Genomic DNA, 22,431 nt, shown 5'->3' on the forward strand with positions numbered 1-22,431 from the left:
TTACTCCTTAAACCCAGTATGGTTGACCAGTCCCCCAGGGTCTTTTCTGACCCCAGAGTGAGTTACTTCTTAAACCCAGTATGGTTGACCAGTCCCCCAGGGTCTTTTCTGACCCCAGAGTGAGTTACTCCTTAAACCCAGTATGGTTGACCAGTCCCCCAGGGTCTTTTCTGACCCCAGAGTGAGTTACTCCTTAAACCCAGTATTGTTGACCAGTCCCCCAGGGTCTTTTCTGACCCCAGAGTGAGTTACTCCTTAAACCCAGTATGGTTGACCAGTCCCCCAGGGTCTTTTCTGACCCCAGAGCGAGTTACTCCTTAAACCCAGTATGGTTGACCAGTCCCCCAGGGTCTTTTCTGACCCCAGAGTGAGTTACTTCTTAAACCCAGTATGGTTGACCAGTCCCCCAGGGTCTTTTCTGACCCCAGAGTGAGTTACTTCTTCAACCCAGTATGGTTGACCAGTCCCCCATGGGGTCTTTTCTGACCCCAGAGTGAGTTACTTCTTAAACCCAGTATGGTTGACCAGTCCCCCAGGGTCTTTTCTGACCCCAGAGTGAGTTACTTCTTAAACCCAGTATGGTTGACCAGTCCCCCAGGGTCTTTTCTGACCCCAGAGTGAGTTACTTCTTAAACCCAGTATGGTTGACCCGTCCCCCAGGGTCTTTTCTGACCCCAGAGTGAGTTACTTCTTAAACCCAGTATGGTTGACCCGTCCCCCAGGGTCTTTTCTGACCCCAGAGTGAGTTACTTCTTAAACCCAGTATGGTTGACCCGTCCCCCAGGGTCTTTTCTGACCCCAGAGTGAGTTACTTCTTAAACCCAGTATGGTTGACCCGTCCCCCAGGGTCTTTTCTGACCCCAGAGTGAGTTACTTCTTAAACCCAGTATGGTTGACCCGTCCCCCATGGGGTTATTCTTTTGCCAAAGCTTTCCCCACGGTACGGATGCTGGGGTTGAACCCATTTTGACCTGAGATCAGATTCTAAAAATGTCTTCTACATCCTGACAGTTTTCTGAAAAAGCTATGTTTCTATGTCAGTCGTGCGCTACGAGCTTGTAGATCTGCTATTTTTCAATAGCTAAAGCATAACATAATGCTAACACCAAAAGGGGTTCCCGCCCAAAATAGGTTAAACTAGAGCTGTGTTTCTCTTTAAAAGGTGTAAGTAATATTTTTATTTTATTTATTTTTGTTAAAATGAGTGTTAAATGGTTTTATATTCCCATGTTAATCATTGTTATAGAGTGTGTTTATGTTCATTTCTGTGTTTGTTATCCCCAATAGAGACATATAGGAAGGAGCCTCTAGTCTTCCTGGGACCTTGAATACAGCAAATTCAATACAGACGTGCAATTAAAAAAGGATTAAAGATAAAGACAAGAAAGGGAAAATTTAACACTATAACAATCTGGAAATGTTGGAATTATAATCCCTCCGTCTCATCCCTGGTCTCCCCGGGGGGTCTCCTTGATGTGTATGTATTTGTTCTCTTTCCTAATTCGGTGAAATTGGTGAATCATCCGAAAATGCATTTTCTTTTATTAAAGATTCAGAGAGACAGGGAGACGCCTATTACTGAACAAACACGATAATTGAGCAATGAATGTCGAGCTTTAACCTTTTAACAAAACCATTATTATTATTATTATTATTATTATTATTATTATTATTATTATTATTATTATTATTATTATGTTGTTGTTGTTGTTGTTGTTGTTGTTGTTATTGTTGCTGTCAGGCAGAAATCCCCTATCTCCATATTCTAACTTTTAGTTTTTCTCATAAATTAATGCCCTACTTGATTATACTACAGCGTCACACAAAAGTATTGCGTTGTGTTTTGAGCTTGTTGTAGATCTGCTATTTTGAATCCTGAAAGGTACGTAATTAAGTAAGTTGGACATTATGAGGTTTCCACCCGACAGAGGCGATATTAATGTTGTTATTATCATAGACTCTCAAGACAGACTGTTGACAGGGGTCACTGTTTTTTGGTTATTTGCCGACGGGATTCTCAGATTGTTATTATTATCGCTACAGTCTGTTTTGCCAATTATTCGGGGGCCCACTTTTCAATACGGCCCACAGATTGAGAGAACCACTGCCTATGGGAAATTTAAGTGATTTCCCCCTTGTTCCCAAGCCTCCAGAGCGGCTGGCCAACACTGAAGCCGCCCCCTCTCTACTGGCCAAAGCTGGAACTGCAGGTGGGCGGTTTATTTTGCCCGTGCATATAGCATGAGCAAATTAGCGCGCAGCTGAGGTTTAACACGGAGCACTCGTTCAGGCGAGTTAGCACTTCCACCAAATCTTTGGTGTCCAAATCAAGAAAATGCAGAAGTAGAGCGTCTTCTGGGTCCTTCAAACGCCACTGAGTAACTCCCGTTGAAATAAATGGCTGGGGGCGGGGTTGTCCAGTCTCTAGATTATATATACTAGCCCTTACCCGTTGTGAGATATTGCCCTGGGTGCGTTTTCGCATTTTTAATTCACTAATAAATTCATTATTAATCTATAATTTGTTAAATTGAAAAAAGGGCTTCGTTAAGACCTCCATATTATTATGGTCAATGCCTGTGTGAAAAGTGGGAGTGATTGGTGCAGGCAGTGAGGAGCTACGGCAGTGTTTCTGACACACATTCAGACACACATTCAAACATTTGGTTAATTATAGTATGATGATATGATGATGATGATATATAACTCTATGCTTGTTCCTCCTCGTTGTAGGCATCAGAAAGACCTGTTCCAGACCCTGGGCAGGGACTGGTTCCTGCTGTTCCTACAGGGTCACCTGCACCGGTCCACCGTGCGGCCGGCCCTGGCGCTGCTCACACACCTGCTGTCCAGTCCGAGCCAGCAGGACGGCTTCAGAGAGGGCCTTCTGCCAGGGACCCTGGTGGACGGCATGGACGAACCCTTTGTCATCATGGGTGCGTAAGCGGTACAGTATTATACACCGCAGTGGCAAGTACATTTCTTTTACAAGGCGTGGACCAGAATATGTCTTCGGCCATGTCCGTTCGTGCACCTTGTCAGTCTAGTATAAACTGGTAAATGGTGCATTAGGAGCAATTAAGGGTTCACTTCGACACTAGCTTGGCCCAGCCTGTATGATTTCTGGTCTAGAAAACATTGGTTCGCCTATTTGAGCACCCGCAAAACCCTTTTTTTTTTTTTTTTACATTACTCCTACAGATTTTGTACAAACATCATGCAAATTGGCACACAACCATGAATCACGTTTCACGCATTGTCCAATTGCCGTGAAACGTATGCATGCACATTCCCACTAGGCCTAAGGAAATCAACAATAAATCCATACAATGCTGGCCCACACTATAACCTACCTGGCCTGGCAGGAGAGAGAGACCTGTGTGCACCCAGGAGCAAATGTATCTTAGTAAGGTTAAGTTTATACAAGTATTCAATAAGTGTTTTACTTTATTCTTGTCCGCTGTACCACTAGACAACCTGCGAGACGACTCCTGGTCCTACGAGTGCCTCGGCTCCACATGTCCAGGCTTCCATGTTCTGCTGGAGCTGCTGGTCAGCCAGTGTCACCTGCCCCAGGTGTATGGAGCGCTGGCAGCCATGCTCCTGGGGACCACGGCCAGCCCATCTGCAGAGGTGTGTGTGTGTGTGTGTGTGTGTGTGTGTGTGTGTGTGTGTGTGTGTGTGTGTGTGTGTGTGTGTGTGTGTGTGTGTGTGTGTGTGTGTGTGTGTGTGTGTGTGTGTGTGTGTGTGTGTGTGTGTGTGTGTGTGTGTGTGTGTGTGTGTGTGTGTGTGTGTGTGTGTGTGTGTGTGTGTGTGTGTGTGTGTGTGTGTGTGTGTGTGTGTGTGTGTGTGTGTGTGTGTGTGTGTGTGTGTGTGTGTGTGTGTGTGTGTGTGTGTGTGTGTGTGTGTGTGTGTGTGTGTGTGTGTGTGTGTGTGTGTGTGTGTGTGTGTGTGTGTGTGTGTGTGTGTGTGTGTGTGTGTGTGTGTGTGTGTGTGTGTGTGTGTGTGTGTGTGTGTGTGTGGCTATTGACTCATTTTGACCTGAGATCAGATTCTAAAAATGTCTTCTAAATCCTGACAGTTTTCTGAAAAAGCTATGTTTCTATGTCAGTCGTTCTAAGATTTTTTTTCAAAAATAGCAGACCTACAAGCTCGTAGCGTGGCACTCGGTGCCGCGCTATGAGCTTGTAGATCTGCTATTTTTCAATAGCTAAAGCATAACATAATGCTAACACCAAAACGGGTTCCCGGCCCAAAATGGGATAAACATGATATACAGATGTGCCTTTTCAACTCGTCGCACTTTCCTGATGTTTTCTGAAAATGCATGTTTTCCACTGCAGATTTTATTCACTGATTTGGCCTTGCTAATTCTACTGCTTTGCTACTGAAAAGAAGTTGTCCAGCAGAGGAAAACTGAATAGAATTAACATAATACACGTTTGGCAAACGACCCGGCCCCCTTTCTCACTGACGATGTTCTGTTTCTGATAATGCACTGACAATCTACTGATTGGCCAATGGCACGACATGTGAAGTTCTCAAACGGCACATCTGTACAAAATAAACAAGTTGCGTATCGTCTCGGATGGAAACCTCAAATGTCCAAAACTGTTAGTGTTCAGGATTCAAAATGAGAAACGGCTAAACGAAGCGACACGTTGCTTCTGCTTGTGGACCTGCTACTTTTGATGCTTTCATGTGACGCTGTAGTATGAACGAGTTAATTTACGAATTAAGTTACGAATTACATTAGAATATGTGACTAAATTTGACTGAGGGACTGCCATTGGATTTTTTTGAATTTTTGTTTTTTGCAAGGCAGGGAATCATAGCTTCAAATTGACATATTGGTTGTTCAGTTTGACCCACCAGTTTTGGAGATATGGCTTATAGAGTAATGTCTTGCAGAAAACAGCGAGTTGAGAAAACAGGCTTGAAAGGTTCACTTCTGTGGTCTCTAACATTACACCTAGCTACATGTTTGGGTATTTCTTTCATATGTACATGTCGATTTCAGCTCTGACACTTATTTCAGTGTCTGCCCTGTGCTATTAATTCATTTTGTAAAAAAAAAAAAAAAATGTCCTCTGGTGAGCTGGAATTTGCTGGAATTTGCGCGATGGCAGTCTCTCAGTCAAATCTGGTCACATATGGAGATGAGAGGTTTTATGCCCGACGGCAACGATAACCGTTATCATCATTAGGCTGTGTCTGCACCCGCAGGGGAATCTGGACAGCGTCCTACAGTCTGTGATTGACGGCCAGGTGGACGCCAGCGTTCACAAGCTCTGTCCCGAGGTGGCGGCTATTCTGTTGGAACTAGTCCGAACCATCATCTCTCAGGTAAGAACTGGTCAGAAGGAAGGAAGGGCCATCCGGGTGGCACAGAGCTAAAAAAAAGTTCCTTCCCAACACTGTGGAGTCCATTTTTCTGTTGGCCTTATGTATGGTCTTACTTAGGTATGACCTCACAGTAGGTCAATTGAAATGACCTAGAAAATGACCAGCAATATTACACGAGAGAGTGTGCTTTACCTCTGCGTTATATAACTAAGATATTCACACACAAAAAAACATTTTTTAATGACAGATGTGGCCACTACACCAAATGACTAGCATAGCAACCCAGTCGGCTCTGCTCTGAGAGCGCGGCGGTGGCTCGGGTAGAGTTTCCGGATGGAAACTGCAAGGTCGCCAGTTCGAACCCGGGCTCCCCCAGAGTTAGTGTCGAAGTGTCTTTGAGCAAGACACTGAACCCCTAATTGCTCCCGATGTGCTGGTTGGTACCTTGCATGGTTTCCGCCGCCATCGGTGTATGAATGGGTGAATGTAATGCACAATCTATGTAAAGCGCCTTGGATAAAGGCGCTATATAAATGCACCATTTACCATTTACCAGATCAGCACAGCTGATTTTTATGTCTTGATTAGGTGTTTAAACACAGCTAGATGGCTACTTCAACCAATCGGATACGACCTGTTGTATATAATGCAACATTCTGAAGCGGTTAAAGTAAAAAAGTCACAAACATAAACCTTCTCTTGTGTTCATTTCTCCTGCATGGTTGGTGGTGACAGCCTATCCCTTCTGGGAAGAGGTTGTCCGTGAACGATGATGATGATGATGATGCATCATGGCAGTTGCAGTTCCCAGGGAGCGTGATGCAGTTCCTGTGTCTGCTCCACAGCCTGTGTCCCAGAGAGCCACTGTGGGCATCGCTGGAGTTCCTCCACACGCTGGCCGCTGTCGTCTACCCCCTGGACGCATCCCAGGTTCGGACTAACTGCTATCTTGCTACTCGTGCTTTTTCTTTCGCGTTTTAACCCATTAAAACCTGAGACCAAAGGGGCACGTTGGCACAGTCTGTAGTGCTGTCACCTCACGGCTAGAAGGTCCTGAGTTCGAGTCCCGCTGGGGACGCTGTCGACTCCTCATGCATAGGAAGGATGCATGAGGCCAGTCCGCTGCCCTCCCCAGGTCGGCAGTGGAAGTGTAGTGCCCAGGATTACATTAGATAATTGACACTGGGTGGAAAAAATGTTTTGCAAATCGTGGGATAAAAATTGAGTTAAGAAAAAATAAAAAAATGTGACCAGGTTCTACAAGTTACAGTTTTCAGGGAGTCGGACCCCCCAGAAGCAAAAGATTTGAGTAAAAAACGTTTGCTGTGAAATAATATCTATTCAAAGATTTGAGCCACATTTTCACGATTTTTCAAAAATAGCAGATCTACAAGCTCGTAGCTCGTATGAGCTTGTAGATCTGCTATTTTCAACAGCTAAAGTTTAAAATAATGTGGTTAAAATTGGTGGTTAATATTCTTTTGCAGATCAATGGGATTTTGCTTTACTTTTATGATACTTATTCGATACTTATAGACACTAGTTTTAGTTTCTGCAACCATTACACTTTAAAAAATTAAACCTAAATTTTTGAGGTTTTAAGTGGTCACTTTTTTGCCACCTATATTAGACCCTCCAGAAAAATGTGGGCAAAAATCATTGATTATGCGGCTTAAAATCCTTGATTATGCAGACTAAAATCCTTGATTATGCAGGCTGAAATCCTTGATTATGCAGGCTAAAATCCTTGATTATGCAGGCTGAAATCTTTGATTATGCAGGCTAAAATCCTTGATTATGCAGGCTAAAATCCTTGATTATGCAGGCTGAAATCCTTGATTATGCAGGCTAAAATCCTTGATTATGCAGGCTGAAATCCTTGATTATGCAGGCTAAAATCCTTGATTATGCAGGCTAAAATCCTTGATTATGCAGGCTGAAATCATTTATTATGCAGGCTAAAATCCTTGATTATGCAGGCTAAAATCCTTGATTACGCAGGCTAAAATCCTTGATTATGCAGGCTGAAATCTTTGATTATGCAGGCTAAAATCCTTGATTATGCAGGCTGAAATCCTTGATTATGCAGGCTAAAATCCTTGATTATGCAGGCTAAAATCCTTGATTATGCAGGCTAAAATCCTTGATTATGCAGGCTAAAATCCTTGATTGTGCAGGCGAAATCCTTGATTGTGCAGGCTGAAATCCTTGATTGTGCAGGCTGAAATCCTTGATTGTGCAGGCTGAAATACTTGATTATGCAGGCTAAAATCCTTGTATTGATTATGCAGGCTGAAATCTTTGATTATGCAGGCTGAAATCTTTGATTATGCAGGCTGAAATCTTTGATTATGCAGGCTGAAATCCTTGATTATGCAGGCTGAAATCTTTGATTATGCAGGCTGAAATCCTTGATTATGCAGGCTGAAATCTTTGATTATGCAGGCTAAAATCTTTGATTATGCAGGCTGAAATCCTTGATTATGCAGGCTGAAATCTTTGATTATGCAGGCTGAAATCCTTGATTATGCAGGCTGAAATCTTTGATTATGCAGGCTGAAATCTTTGATTGTGCAGGCTGAAATCCTTGATTATGCAGGCTGAAATCCTTGATTATGCAGGCTGAAATCTTTGATTATGCAGGCTGAAATCCTTGATTATGCAGGCTGAAATCCTTGATTGTGCAGGCTGAAATCCTTGATTGTGCGGCTTAAAATCCTTGATTATGCGGCTTAAAATCCTTGATTATGCAGGCTGAAATCCTTGATTATGCAGGCTAAAATCCTTGATTATGCGGCTTAAAATCCTTGATTGTGCACGCTGAAATCCTTGATTATGCAGGCTCAAATCCTTGATTGTGCAGGCTAAAATCCTTGATTGTGCAGGCTGAAATCCTTGATTGTGCAGGCGAAATCCTTGATTGTGCAGGCGAAATCCTTGATTGTGCAGGCGAAATCCTTGATTGTGCAGGCGAAATCCTTGATTATACAGGCTAAAATCCTTGATTATGCGGCTTAAAATCCTTGATTATGCGATGAAATATGCAGGGTTATATGTGATTTTATGCTGTGAAATTACGGGAAGTTGTGAAATATGCTGAAATTTGCAAAATATGCAGCTAGATGAGAAATGCGTGTGATTTTATACGGTGAAATATGCAGGAAGTTGTGAAACATGCAGGATTATACGCCCTTTTTGAAAAATAAAAATAGACCACTGCATAATCTGCGCTATTAGCCGGATTATGCCGTAAATTATGCGATCGCAGGAACGCATCATCAAGTGTCTGTCAGTCACAGTACTTCCTTAGCATAGAGCAAGACAGCTGCTCGCTTTCCGGGCCATCTCACAACGCCACGACGCACGGACCGCCTCACGGAACCTAGCGCCGCACAGCCCTATCCTCCAACCTCAATCTGCCCTGCATTACACACGCCAAAAATTCTAACAATCATCTTAATTAAATTAATTTGCGTAAAAAAAAAAACATCTCCCCGCAAATCACGTGTCACCAGTTTCACCAGCGAAATGCATGTTGGGACGGGCACAGATTAATACTGGGACACACTTTTCCGCGTGAGACCCACACAGGGAAAACGATACTACTAGCTACAGTACTCTTGCGTCAGTCGACAGAACTTCTTCTTTGGGGAAGCATCGCGGCCAACGCGGGGGTTGCGTGGCACAGGCACCTGAAAGCCAGCTCTGACAGTTGGACGGGGGCATGTTAACGTGAACACACAACTTCACAGTACACTGTGGAGGACTTTTGTATCGCATCGCGGGGCCGGGGGGACTTGCATTGACGCGTGCGTGCGTGCGTGCGTGCGTGCGTGTGTGTGTGTGTGTGTGTGTGTGTGTGTGTGCGCGCGCGCAACAACACACAATAATAATGAATAACCCATCCGTTACCATTATTTTAATGACATGACGCCTCTGTCCCCCCTCCTTCCCTCAGTACGGGGGGGTGGGGCCTGGTCTGGGGGGCAGCGAGGAGGAAGACGAGGTGGCGTCCGCGTCGTCGAGTCACCCGGCCAGGAAGCAGGTGTGTGACTTCATGCGTATCCTGCTGATGGACAGCCTCCTCAACGTTCCCGCCAACAACAACGGCACACACCCTCTGTTGCAGCTACTGGCGGTGAGTATCAATACTGCAATGTAGAAATATACATTTACTTGAGTCAAAGTACAAAAGTATTGGCTTCAAAATGTACTTAAAGTCCCATTTAAAGTTTGCAAGTGTATAATAATCTTTTGAAAATAGCAGATCTACAAGCTCACAATGCGTTGCATAAAGTGCGGTCTTCTCTTATTGGGGTCCCTGGCTCAACATCTTTTCAAATGGCAGTCCATGAACAAATATAATATAATTTGGGTGTCCTTGACAAGCGTGTGCTGTGTGTATTGGTTACTGTTATTACCACTTGCTATGGTTCTGTTCATTGATAGCTTATTTATTTTCTGTTTCTGCACTTTGCGATGTGATTTAAAAGATTGTGAAACAATCATAATTTTTTTAACTTTTCACTACATTAGTTTGTGTTCGTTTACAATGTACAGTACCATTGCCAAATGTCCGCCAATCTACATTGCCTGGTTTTAAAATTCACATATGAATGTGTAGCCCATAGACATATATACATAGACGCCCCTTCCGGCTCTGAGGCGTGTGTCAAAATTGAAGGCACTATTTTCCCGACATTCCTTGCGAAGAATAGCGGAAGCAAAGCGGAAGCTTGTCAAGCTTCCGCGTGCGTAACATAAGTCCCGGAAAAGACGCGCTGTGATTGGCCAGTAGTAACTTGAGTGACAGCGAGAGACATGGAGGTGACGTCACTTGGGAAGCCGCCTTCAGCAAATGCCTTCAGCACTTCTAAATAATAAAGCTGCGGAGAACTGTTGCTTTGTGTTCACTCTTTAATGTTTTCTGTTAGTAATCTAATCCCCCTGGCTCTGATGTTGTATTGTTAATAACTTTGTTGTTTGTGTTTGTTTGTCTTGTTTTGTATTGTAATGTATACATGACTGTTATAAAGATTTGTTAAAAAAAAAAAAAAAGCCTTCAGCACTGCACTTCCGCCTTCATTGGGATACACGTCGCTCCAATGAACTGCAGCGGCAAATGAGGCATCTATTTGTTAATATCTATGGTGTAGCCTACTCCCTCCCTCTCATTGAAAAGGGCTGTTCGCTGGCTGTGATACTGGCTCTGTCCAGTTGGTGTCACCCTTTGCTCATTTAATGTATGTGTTACAGTAACTGCTACTTCATGATTAAATCATGCACTGCTAGAAAGAAGAGGTCTTTTTTGATTGATTGATTGAAGAATTTATTAACAGTTTGCAGAATTACAGTACATTTCAAGCACAAACTCAATACAAAGGCTGTTAACTGTGAGTGGACGACCCAATTAAGCATTACACTTGTTTCCAACAGGGTCCACCATGTTCAAATCATCAAAACATTTAGAGACGTACAAATAGACACTTCTATAGACAGAACAGGAATTCATCAAAAAAGAATTCATCAAAAAGGAGGTAAAAAGGGAAAAGAAATATATACAGTGAGGGGAAAAAAAGGGGTGGGCGGTGGGGGGGATTCACGTTCAGCTCCGTTAATTTGTTTGTTTTCCTTGGGGGAGCTGCGTTGGGTCCCCAAGTCGGCTCCGTGGCCGTACCTTGAGTTGGCTGTGTGGCCGTGACCGTCTCTTGTGTTGTCCTTGCGTTGGGTCCCCAAGTTGGCTCAGTGGCCATACCTTGAGTTGGCTGTGTGGTCGCGACCGTCTCTTGTGTTGTCCTTGCGTTCGTGTTTGAGGGATTCCGATTTTACAGGGGCCAGTTTCGAATTGCAGCCGTCCGTAGGTGCCCTTTGAGAGCGGTTTTGAAAGAGTCAAGGGATTTGCATGTCTTAATGACAGTTGGTAGGGCGTTCCACATTTTAGTGGCATAGGAGCGAAAAGAATTTAGTCCCTTGTTTGTGCCGAATCTGGGTTGTACATGGTTCGTTGCACTCCCTCTGGTGTTGTGGGTGTGGACTTCGTTAACATTAAGGAAGTATCTAGACAGGTACATGGGTATCTTGGTGGTGTATCGAATCTTGTGGACCAGACCCATTGCAAGATGCTGTACTCTAGTACTCTGTACTGTAGGTCTAAACACACACACACACACACACACACACACACACACATACACACACACACACACACACACACAAGATATCTCTAATAGCTTCCTCCGAGTATAAAACACAAGGAAGAACAGGACGTTTGACAATGTATACCAACATTTAAATAAACTAACCACTTGAACCCCAGCACTCAGCATCCATATTCCAGGGTGAACATGAACCAAAATTAGCCGTTCTACCAGCTCACAATGCGTCATGTAGAATAGACCGCCTATGTTTGGGCAGAGAGATTTGGCTCATAAACAGGTGCTGTACTGTAGTTCTCCCCAGGCGAGGCTTCGCTGGAGCAGCAGCAGAGCTTCCAGACGGAGCTGCTGGAGTTCCTCATGGACATCATCCACATGATCAGCCTGGAGAACGAGAACAACACCCACCTCAACCCACAAGGTACCTCCGTAGCCTGCCTGGGAACCACACTGAGTCTCTGGTTGGCCGCCGCGAGGCCATAGCCAAACTGTACCATTTTAACCCATTTAGGCCTGACGTCGAAATTTAAAAAAAAATCTTCTAAATCATGACACTTTTCTGAAAGATTTGAGGCACATTTTAACGATTTTTCAAAAATAGCAGATCTACAAGCTCGTAGCGCGCCACTCGGTGGCGCGCTACGAGCTTGTAGATCTGCTATTTTTCAATAGCTAAATTATAACATAATATTTAAAACACCAAAAGGGGTTCCCGTCCCCAAAATGGGTTAATGATAATTATGTGGCAAACCTTTTCACCTTTTCTATCCGGGACAGCACCGAGTTTTTGAAAAAAATCTTGAAAACGTGTGCAAATCTTTGAATATAATATTCTTTCACAGCGAACGTTTTTAACTCGTATCTTTGCTTCTGGACATATTTTCAGATGCCGGTCGGTGGCCAATTATATATATAATCTTTGGGTTCCTTGACATGAGATGGTTTGAGAATCATGACATGTCATGATTTCGAAAGACATTTAGTAGAATCTGGTCTCAGGTCTGTTTTCTCTTCTGTAGAATCTGGTCTGTTTCTCTTCTCAGACTGTGAAGGCCAGACGGTCACCCTCATGGAGAACGTGGCTCTCTTCAGTAAGACACTGGTCCAGAGACTGTACGGAGGCATGCTGCTGGCGGACCCCGACAGCCTGCTCACGTTCCTGACCGATCAGATAGTGGTGGTGAGTTCACCTCGAGAGAATAAGGTGCTTCTTAAAAAAAGAAAGAAAGAGAGACAATAGGCCTATCTCACAGCCCCCTTTCCACGCCCACTTCCGGTAGATATTGGTGTCATTTAACATTAGGCATTTACACTTTTTTTCTCTGGAGAATCTAAGTACATTTCCTAATGTTAAAATGTCAAAGACCGATAATAATATGAAGAAAACACAATGGTATAACAACTCAAATAAGTAGAATAAACCTTACCTTTACAAAACGGTAGTTTGTGGCTTGTGAAAATACCTATTTTAACATGGAAGCCTATGGACCGCAAAAACAATAACACCACTATCTCCAAAAGGGGGCGTAAAAAGGGGGCGGGGAAATGCTGTGAGATAGGCCTATTTGATGACGGTTTGTCTGCCCTGCGGCCCCTCGTCCGTTACTTGAATATAAGCACCTAAACGGACAGGATATACCACTGATGTGGTTGACTGTCTATCATCAACAGCATTTCAAATGTTTTCCATGACCAGCGTTTCATCGTACTACTTTATTTTACACAGTGTCACCTGAGCAGTATTAGGGTTTTCTTTTTGTCTGTTTTCTCTTTTATTTTATTTTATTTTTTCTTTAAATTTGTATAAAGATTTGTAACCTGTTCTTAATAAAAACGTATTTGACGACAAAAGATAGTGGTGGTGAGAGACACACGGATACAGGTCAATTGGGCACCTTGGACATCTGGGCTACCTCGATGTAAAATTGGCTATTTTGTCCAAAATGTAAAATATATATATATATATTTGAAAAAGCCCCAAAATAACTGGATATACAGGTTTTGCATCAATTTGTAGCAATATTACACCTTAATTGTCAAATGTTTAAGCATGTAATGATCATCTGTACTTTCTTTTAACATTTCTTTTGACCATTATCAAATATTGTATTTTTCTTTTACATTTTGGACAAAATAGCCAATTTTATTTACATCGAGGTGCCCAGATGTCCAAGGTGACTGCACGCACGCTATGAACTACAGTTTTTTTCAGTTTTACAGTATTATATTGATTACTTACGTGATTGATTACGCAGTTTCTTGAATATTTGAGAAGCTTTATATATATATACTATATATATATATTTATTATTATTATATTATTATCAAAACATATATATCGGTATTTATACACTTTTCCCCCGTAAATGAACGCCCTACTTGATCATATTACAGCGTCGCACAAAAACCTCAAAGGTAGCAGATCCGCAAGCTCGAAATGTGGTTCTTTAACAACCTTCTTATTAAGAATCCTTTACAATATATTACATTGATTAGTTCATACTTCTGCTATGAAGGGGTACAGATCTAAGCTGTAATGTGTAATTGTCTGAAACCCTTTACTTGTACTTTTTGTGGTAAAAGCTCTCAAACTTTCTTCCTTCCTGCCTTGATCTCCTTACCCCCCACACCCTCTTCTTCCCTTTCTTGTACTTCTTGGAACAAAAATGACACGATGGGAGCTATGCACGAAAACACATTTCACACACTTTTTACTTGATTTACTTGTAAAACTGTGGTGTGACAATAAAGTTGATTCTGAACATAGTTCATTTATAATTAAACCCATATTTTTCTAGGCTCTGGAGAAAGGCCAGTCGCTGAAAGAGAAGACAATATCCACCCTGTACTCGTGCACCAACAAGGTGTTGCTCTACTTCCTGTCCCACCCTCGACGTTCCCCGGCGGAACAGGAAGTGGTTACCAGGACGCTGCGGGTCATTGTGGCGCGCTGGGACGTTGTCATGGCAACGTACAATGCCAACATGGTCTTTGTCACCTGCCTGCTGCATTGCCTGCTGATGATACGATCTGGCAGGTACAGTTAGATGGAACATGTACACACACACACACACACACACACACACACACACACACACACACACACCAATTATTTTTGTATAGACGCCCGACAAACTGGATGCACCACGGCGAATTCGAAACCACTAGCCTCCGTTCACAAGTTCACAACGCCTGCGTTGTGAGCCTGCAGATGGGTTATTTTTGCCAAAGAGGTTTGGTGTAGAGGGAAAAAAAGTACAGTAAAAGGTCAAGTTTACTTATTATTATTGACAGTTTAAGCGGGTAAATGAAAGGTCAGGTTCACTAATTATTGAATGTGTCTTGAAAATACACATTAACATGAATCCAACATACACTGACTGATGATATTGCTGTCAAATAGGTCTATGAATCTCTATGAAATCTGTGAAAACACAATTTAACCCATTTTTTGGGCGGGAACCCCTTTTGGTGTTAGCATTATGTTATGCTTTAGCTATTGAAAAATAGCAGATCTACAAGCTCATAGCGCGCCATCGAGTGGCGCGCTACAAGCTTGTAGGTCTGCTATTTTTGAAAAATCGAAGAACGACTGACAGAAACTTTTTCAGAAAACTGTCAGGATGTAGAAGACATTTTTAGAATCTGATCTCAGGTCAAAATGGGTTAATACAATATGTAGTGGGGGGGGGGTCCCTGCTTCCTTGGCCTGGGGAAAAAAACAACCTTGAAGATCGCTGGTCTAGAGGGTTGAAGTGCTTTAATATTGGGTGGATTCATGCTGACATCTCTTCCTTGTGGCTTTTTCCACAGCTACTCTGAAGGCTTTGGGTGTGAGGTGCAGAAGGTCCACAGTACCCGCAAGATCCTCTCTCACCTCTTCCCTCTCAAAACCCCTCGCTCTGCCTCCGTCAACCGCACCACCACCACCCACTCCACCTCAGGTACGCCAGTGTACACGACATCATCCACAATGCCATCACTTTGTTGAGTTGTTATGTTGTCTATATATTCTTAAACGTGGGGGGGGGGGGGGGGGGGGGGGGGGGGCGTCGTCGATATGAAGCTCCATCTCCTTGAGTGTTCAGACCAGACCACTGGTTCTCAAACCTGTCAAAATCATGTGAAGGACCTCCATTAACTCTGAATGTGTTGCACTTGGGAGGGCCATTATGTCCCCACACACGGTACAAAGGGAGAAATGGTTGTGATGACATTATGATGACTATTCTCCTGGTCCTCCTCACAAGAGAAATGGTTGTGATGACATTATGATGACTACTTTCCTGGTCCTCACAAGAGAAATGGTTGTTTGATGAGCTTGTAGATCTGATGTTTTCGGTGAGCGGAAACTAAGTACAGTACAACTGTGTGTGTGTGTGTGTGTGTGTGTGTGTGTGTGTGTGTGTGTGTGTGTGCGTGTGCGTGTGTGTGTGTGTGTTCGCTCGCTCGTGTCACAGTTGAGAGTGAGCTGACATCCTTGGCAGAGGCATGCTGGTCTAAGGTCATGACGGAGAGACGCCACACCCTTGAAAGCCACTACAAGATCGAAATCTCAGCCAATCAGAGCGGGACGCCGGGCTCCGTCAGCATGACGGACGTCAGTCCACTGTGGGAGGAGATGTCCCGTAAGGCCTGGCACATATACATAGGTCAGTGTCACATTATCAGTAGAGGAGATGTCCCGTAAGGCCTGGCACATATACATAGGTCAGTGTCACATTATCAGTAGAGGAGATGTCCCGTAAGGCCTGGCACATATACATAGGTCAGTGTCACATTATCAGTAGTCAGTGATAGAAGTAGAAAGAGGATTAGAGTAATAGTATAGTCTTGCCTGGCCAGACTGTTGCCCTCTCGCAATTTTCAAATGCTTCCATCATACAGTCTGGAGCAACGGAAGCTTGGATCATGAGTAAAGTGATAAAGCTGAAGCGGAGCCTCCTCCCCACTTCAGTTTTGTCTTTTAGAGTCGCGATGTGACGCATTGTGAGCTTGTAGATCTGCTATTTTCAAAATATTTGAGTGGTGTAAACCACTCCTACGACTGGCTTTGTTAGTTTACGTGTCTGTCTGTCTGTCTGTCTGTTCGTACCAAAAAATGAGCATGGTTGCTACGGTCACCCAGTTCACCCGGGTGTGATTTCATTACGTCAGACATTACGTCAGATCAGAGCTGATCAGGCTATATAATACCTTACACCACTCAGTTCACACGGGTGTGATTTTTTTGTATACATTTTGAAAACTTGAAATGGGACATTCTGCATAATGACTGCTTTTACTTTTGGTACTTTAAGTACATTTTTATGCCAATTCCTTTGTACTTTCACTCAAATGTATTTTAGAATTCCCAGACGTACTACTTGTAACAGAGTACAGTGCTTCTACACCAGGGGTTCTCAACGTTTTTGGCCGGGGACCCCCGAAAATGCTTTTGCAACGTCTCGGGACCCCCGCCCCGCCCCCTCCCGACCCCCAATATAAATTGACTGCTACAATAACCTTAAACCATTTTGGGCGGGAACCCCTTTTGGTGTTTTAAGCATTGTTATAATTTAGCTATTTAAAAATAGCAGATCTACAAGCTCATAGCGCGCCACCGAGTGGCGCGCTACGAGCTTGTAGGTCTGCTATTTTTGAAAAATCGTGAAAAAATATTAAAAAAAATTTTTTTCTTTTTTTGAAAATAATTTGGGGACCCCCCAAACTAATGTGGCGACCCCCCGAGGGGTCGCGACCCACGGGTTGAGAACCCCTGCAGTAGTACAGTGCTTCTACACTGCAGTATTGAGTGCTTTCCCACCCCTGCTCCCCTCAGAGTCCCAGAGGAGCAAGGCCAGTGGCGGTGCTGTGAAGATGGCTGATGTGATCAGCAGTGCCCTCCGCTCTGTTCAGAGAAGACTGGGCAGAGAGTCTGTCACCGTGGAGGTAACTCACAAACCCAGCGCTGGAAAGGAACTATTTACTCATTATGCTGTACTTTACTGGAGTATTTCCAATTTGCAGTACTTTTACTTCTACCCCCACTACATCTCCGAGGCAAATATTGTACTTTGTAGTTACTAGTTACTTTGTAGATTTGTGTTATTATTACAAAACAAACGTATATTAAACACTTCAGCCCTAGGCAGTACAGTACAGTAGGCCTACAGTATACTGTATGACTCCCCAGTCAAAAAATACTTTGTGTTTAAAGTAGACACTCGTGCTCAACATCTTAATACTGTCCAATATTTAGATAGGGAGGGGGTGATATTATGAAAAAACACAAAGTTAAAGGGCCACTTCACAGCTTTTGCAACCAGATCTTATTTTAATGATATTTCCTGGACTACATGTTGTCTCAGTAAGACAGCCCTTCCCCTATCCACAAGGAGGAGCAGTGGACCAAAGCATTATGGGAATTGTAGTCCAGGAAGGAAGTGAGCCCAGTGTCAGATGACATCATGGAGACCATGGACACTTTGAAATACTAAAATATCTAAAAACACATAATTACCCACGTAAAAAAAACAACCCAGGAAAGTGTTTCTTGTCTCCCAAAACATCATTAAAATAAGATCTGGTTGCAAAAGGGGTGAAGTGCCCCTTTAAGCAATGGCATGCTAGAGTCATAGCTCACACGTGTGTGTTTGTTTTATTTGGGCAGGGCAACACAACGGCCTCTCCCAGGCTCCTGCAGATTGCACTCACTCACACACACACACACACACACACACACACACACACTCACACACACACACACACACACACACACACACACACACACATGCACACATGCACACATGCACACACAAGCGCGCGCGCGCGCGCACAAATCGTCTTCCCAAAGTCACCGTTTTGTGTTTGTGCTGTGGGCCCTCCAGCCCTGTGGGGGTGTTTGATTATTCCTTTAAATGGATTTGGATTATCACAGCTGAGCGCCCCTGAGTGGGCAGAGTAATTGATATATCTGTTTGGGCCCATCCAGGGGAACAACGCTCGGCTACAAGCGCCACTGTTTGCCGCTGAAGGTTAAACCATTTAGGCCTGACCTCAACATTTAAAAAAAATCTTCTAAATCCTCCAGTTTTCTGAAATAAATATTTTCACGATTTTTCAAAAATAGCAGACCTACAAGCTCGTAGCGCGCCACTCGGTGGCGCGCTATGAGCTTGTAGATCTGCTATTTTTCAATAGCTAAATTATAACAATGTTTAAAACACCAAAAGGGGTTCCCGCCCAAAATGGGTTAAAGACGGCGTTTATTGTTGTTCCCCCACCCCCCCTCCGAAAAACACGTGGCGCCACATCATTAGTTCCCCCACGCCGCTTAAGACGTCGCGCCATCTGGAGACGGGAACGGGGACGTATTACTCAGGCACGCAGGCATGAAATTACCGCGTCTGTGTCTCTCTGTCGCGGAATAAAATCCCAACAAAGTGCGTGCGGGCCACTTCCCCCCATTGGTGTGTGTTGTCCCTTTTTCTCCGCAAAAGAAATCGGGGATGGCAATTATAGCGGTACCAATCTGATGAAAACATTATTCATTTGATGTTATTCTTTATCATATCAGCCTCTGACAGGCTATCAGGGAGGGTGATGAATTGTTTTCTCCCTTCTGAAAGGCAGGCAGGGAGAGAGAGAGAGGGAGAGGGAGTACGTGAAGTTTGCTTCCCGCGGGGTTGGGAGTAGAACTCTGCCAGAGCTTTGAGAGAGTGTTAGGGATATTTAAATCGGTGCTTTTCAAACTTTCTCATGTCAAGACTGAAAATGTTTCGTGCATTTTTAGATTTTATTTTTTTAAGATTTCAAAAATAGCAGATGTGCAAGCTCACTGTGAGCTCGTAGATCTGCTATTTTTGAATAGCCAACGTATAAACGGATTAAGTGGTTAAAATGATTGTATTATTTGCTAGGGACCCTCTGGAACCCCCCCATAAGGACCCTTGGGGGTCCCCAGGACCCCACTTTGAGAACCACCGATCTAAATGTCAGTCCATTTAGCTGACTAATCAGCAAATGGACTCGTTAATTGCTGATTAATCAATGAATTCCTCATTAATTGCTGATTAATTAACGAGCCACTATTTTAACCAATACATCTATACGTACCGTAGTTGACTGCATGGGGCCGTGTGAGCCCGTTGTGAGCTTGTAGATCGGCCAATTTCTGTCAAACGTCCCCCCCTATAGCATCGGTGATGCTAGGGGTTCATGCCATCAACTTCGTTATGCGGTGATTGATGAGGAAGAACTTAATTGGGGGGAAATGTGTTTTAGTTTATTGAACGGTTGTAATAATATGTTTCCGTGTACAAGTTCCAGTCCCTTTAGATGTTGATTTTCATTCAGCGGGAGAGGAATTGTATAAAGCAACACTGTAAGGTAATGAATGAATGGAGGACAGAGAGAGAGAGAGAGAGAGAGAGTGAGGGTTCTGATCGACGGAATGTCCTCAGTCAAGCTCCAACGACAAAAAGCTCCCAGTGATTTATTTCATCAGTGAATGCCGTTTCCATAATCATATCTGTGTCCTCATATTAGAAAGATAATTAACAGCACTAATGATCACGTTAAGTGCATTACACATTCCACTGCCGGGCCCAGAATGAAGTTGACATTATGTTGCCTTATCATCAAAGGTGGCTTATTGTTGGGAAGTCATTAAAATGGAAATGAGTGTGATGTACTGATGTTAATTGCGGAGGGGAAGCGACGAGTTATGTATTTAATGCAGCGCTTAACCCATTTTGGGCGGGAACCCCTTTTGGTGTTTTAAACATTATGTTATAATTTAGCTATTGAAAAATAGCAGATCTACAAGCTCATAGCGCGCCACCGAGTGGCGCGCTACGAGCTTGTAGGTCTGCTATTTTTGAAAAATCTTGAAAATATTTATTTCAGAAAACTGGAGGATTTAGAAGATTTTTTTTTAATTTCGAGGTCAGGCCTAAATTGCTTAAAAAGACAATGAGGTTGCTATCTGCTAAATGGGGTAATTAATGCTATATATTACTTATGTTTGTCCAAATGAAGGAATGAAATTAGGAGGTGACGACGCCGACTCACTGTTTATCTGTCAAAACACGACTCTAGTCGGTAAACTTCATTATTAGTCTCTAATATTTCTGTAATCGCTCTCTTTGTTTTTCCTCCCGCTCTCCGTAACTTCTCATTTGGCCAGGCAGGCAGGCGGTCGTTTTAGAGGCGCTGTTTTTGTCTCTCCAGATAGCGTGACAAAGTTTGTTCCTTGGGAGTTTATTTCGGAGAATGGGCCACGAGTTTGTCATGCTGTGGGGCCTTTTTCCGCAGGTCGTAGCAATTCTTGTGTCTGGAAAGATTTTCACTGGTGGATATCGTTGTGGTCGGGCAGAAACCTCTGATCTCCATATTTTAACTTTTGTGGTGTTTTTTCTTTGTAAATTAACTCCTCCTTGATCATACTGTAGCCTTCTACAGTGTCGCGACTCGCACAAAAGCATCATTAGTAGCAGATACACAAGCTCACAACTCTGCGTGGCGTGTTTTGAGCTTGAGGATCTGCTACTTTTGCTACTTTTGAATTTGAATCCTGAAAGGTACCAGGTTTAGTAACCTAAACTATTTCATGACAATGTAAAATAGGGCTCCGATATGCTGTTGGCTTCAACTTCAAACAGAAACCATTTGCTGTATGTCCAAAACTTCAAGGAGATGGAAAAGAATAACCTGTATTTCAAGTTCAAGTTGTATTTATTATTGATACGTATATTTGTGGTACCTGTGTGGCCAGAAGAGGCTTTGGAGAGGAGAACCATAATGTCTGGAAACCTCACATGTCCAAAACCGTTACATTTCAGGATTCAAATTCAAAAGTAGCAGATCTACAAGCTCCAAACGCGTCGCTTTGCGCCGTTTTTCGAGCTTGTAGATCTGCTACTTTTGATACCTCCGGTGTGACGCTGTGGTACGATGAGTTTTCTGCCCGCAACAACAAAATCTTAGCGTTTTGCCAATTATTATCGTCACTTCTCCATCAGTGGGCCTTAGGCCAGTGTGACAACCGTGATGCGAAGCGGTGCGTTTTGAGCTTGTAGATCTGCTACTTTTGTGATAAAAAAAAAAAAAAAGAAAAGTAATCCGGAAAAGTCACAGTGAACATATGAGATTTCCACCCCGCAGAGACAATACGTTTTATCCCTGCTTCTGGTCAGACTGAGAATTAGCCTATTAAAACCGGAAGAGCATTTTTGTGTCATTTTGAGCTAAAAAGCATTATTATATACTTTTGCTGGTCAAAAATAGCAGATCTACAAGCTCACAGCACAGCACGCCGTTGCGAGCTGTGAGCTTGTACATCTGCTATTTTTTTAAAATCAAGACAATTTTGTGAAAATCTTTTAATTTTATATTTTTTAAAGCAAACCTCTTTAACTCAAATCTTTGCTTGTGGGGGGGTCCCTGGTTGGAACAAAATTTGAGATGGGGGTCCTGCAGCCAAATACATATAATTTTGGTGGTCTTCATGTTTGATAATATCACAATTTAGGAATTAATAAAGCCACCTAACCCTAGTGTCCCTATTTTGGGCAAATGTGTAAAAATGTGTAATTTACTAAATAAAATAATTGATCTTTGTAGATTAGCTATTTTTGCTGTTTGTCGTGCAACAAAACATATAGGGAAGTGGGTAAGAAAATGCCTGCCACTCTGTTTTCTTTTATAAAATGAACAAACCCTGCGTGCACGCACACACACACACACACACACACACACACACACACACACACACACACACACACACACACACACACAGCTACAATACCCTTAACTACAGCGTTTCTCAGTGATATTAATGTTTATGTTAATTAGATCAACACCCACAAATGATTACATTTCCAGACAGTGTTATTGTATGACCGTGTAGCCACTAGCTTATTTTGCCCCGGCGAATGCAATTTAGACC

The 22,431-nt window shown here is 43.2% G+C and overlaps 1 protein-coding gene across 3 annotated transcripts in view; it reads left to right on the forward strand.

Moving 5' to 3' along the window:
* Nucleotides 1-22,431, forward strand: part of wdfy4 (WDFY family member 4) — a 142,812-nt gene that overhangs the window by 51,038 nt on the left and 69,343 nt on the right. For all 3 annotated transcript variants that reach the window (XM_079513137.1, XM_079513138.1, XM_079513139.1), the window contains 11 exons: nt 2,734-2,936; nt 3,473-3,633; nt 5,227-5,346; nt 6,082-6,276; nt 9,305-9,484; nt 11,796-11,922; nt 12,545-12,681; nt 14,300-14,538; nt 15,315-15,445; nt 15,962-16,153; nt 17,323-17,432. In XM_079513137.1, coding sequence (XP_079369263.1) covers nt 2,734-2,936; nt 3,473-3,633; nt 5,227-5,346; nt 6,082-6,276; nt 9,305-9,484; nt 11,796-11,922; nt 12,545-12,681; nt 14,300-14,538; nt 15,315-15,445; nt 15,962-16,153; nt 17,323-17,432 — 1,795 coding nt within the window. The remainder of the gene's footprint in view (nt 1-2,733; nt 2,937-3,472; nt 3,634-5,226; nt 5,347-6,081; nt 6,277-9,304; nt 9,485-11,795; nt 11,923-12,544; nt 12,682-14,299; nt 14,539-15,314; nt 15,446-15,961; nt 16,154-17,322; nt 17,433-22,431) is intronic.

This window comes from Electrona antarctica (assembly GCF_951216825.1).
Source record: "Electrona antarctica genome assembly, chromosome: 10".
NCBI classification, from domain to species: Eukaryota; Metazoa; Chordata; class Actinopteri; order Myctophiformes; family Myctophidae; genus Electrona; species Electrona antarctica.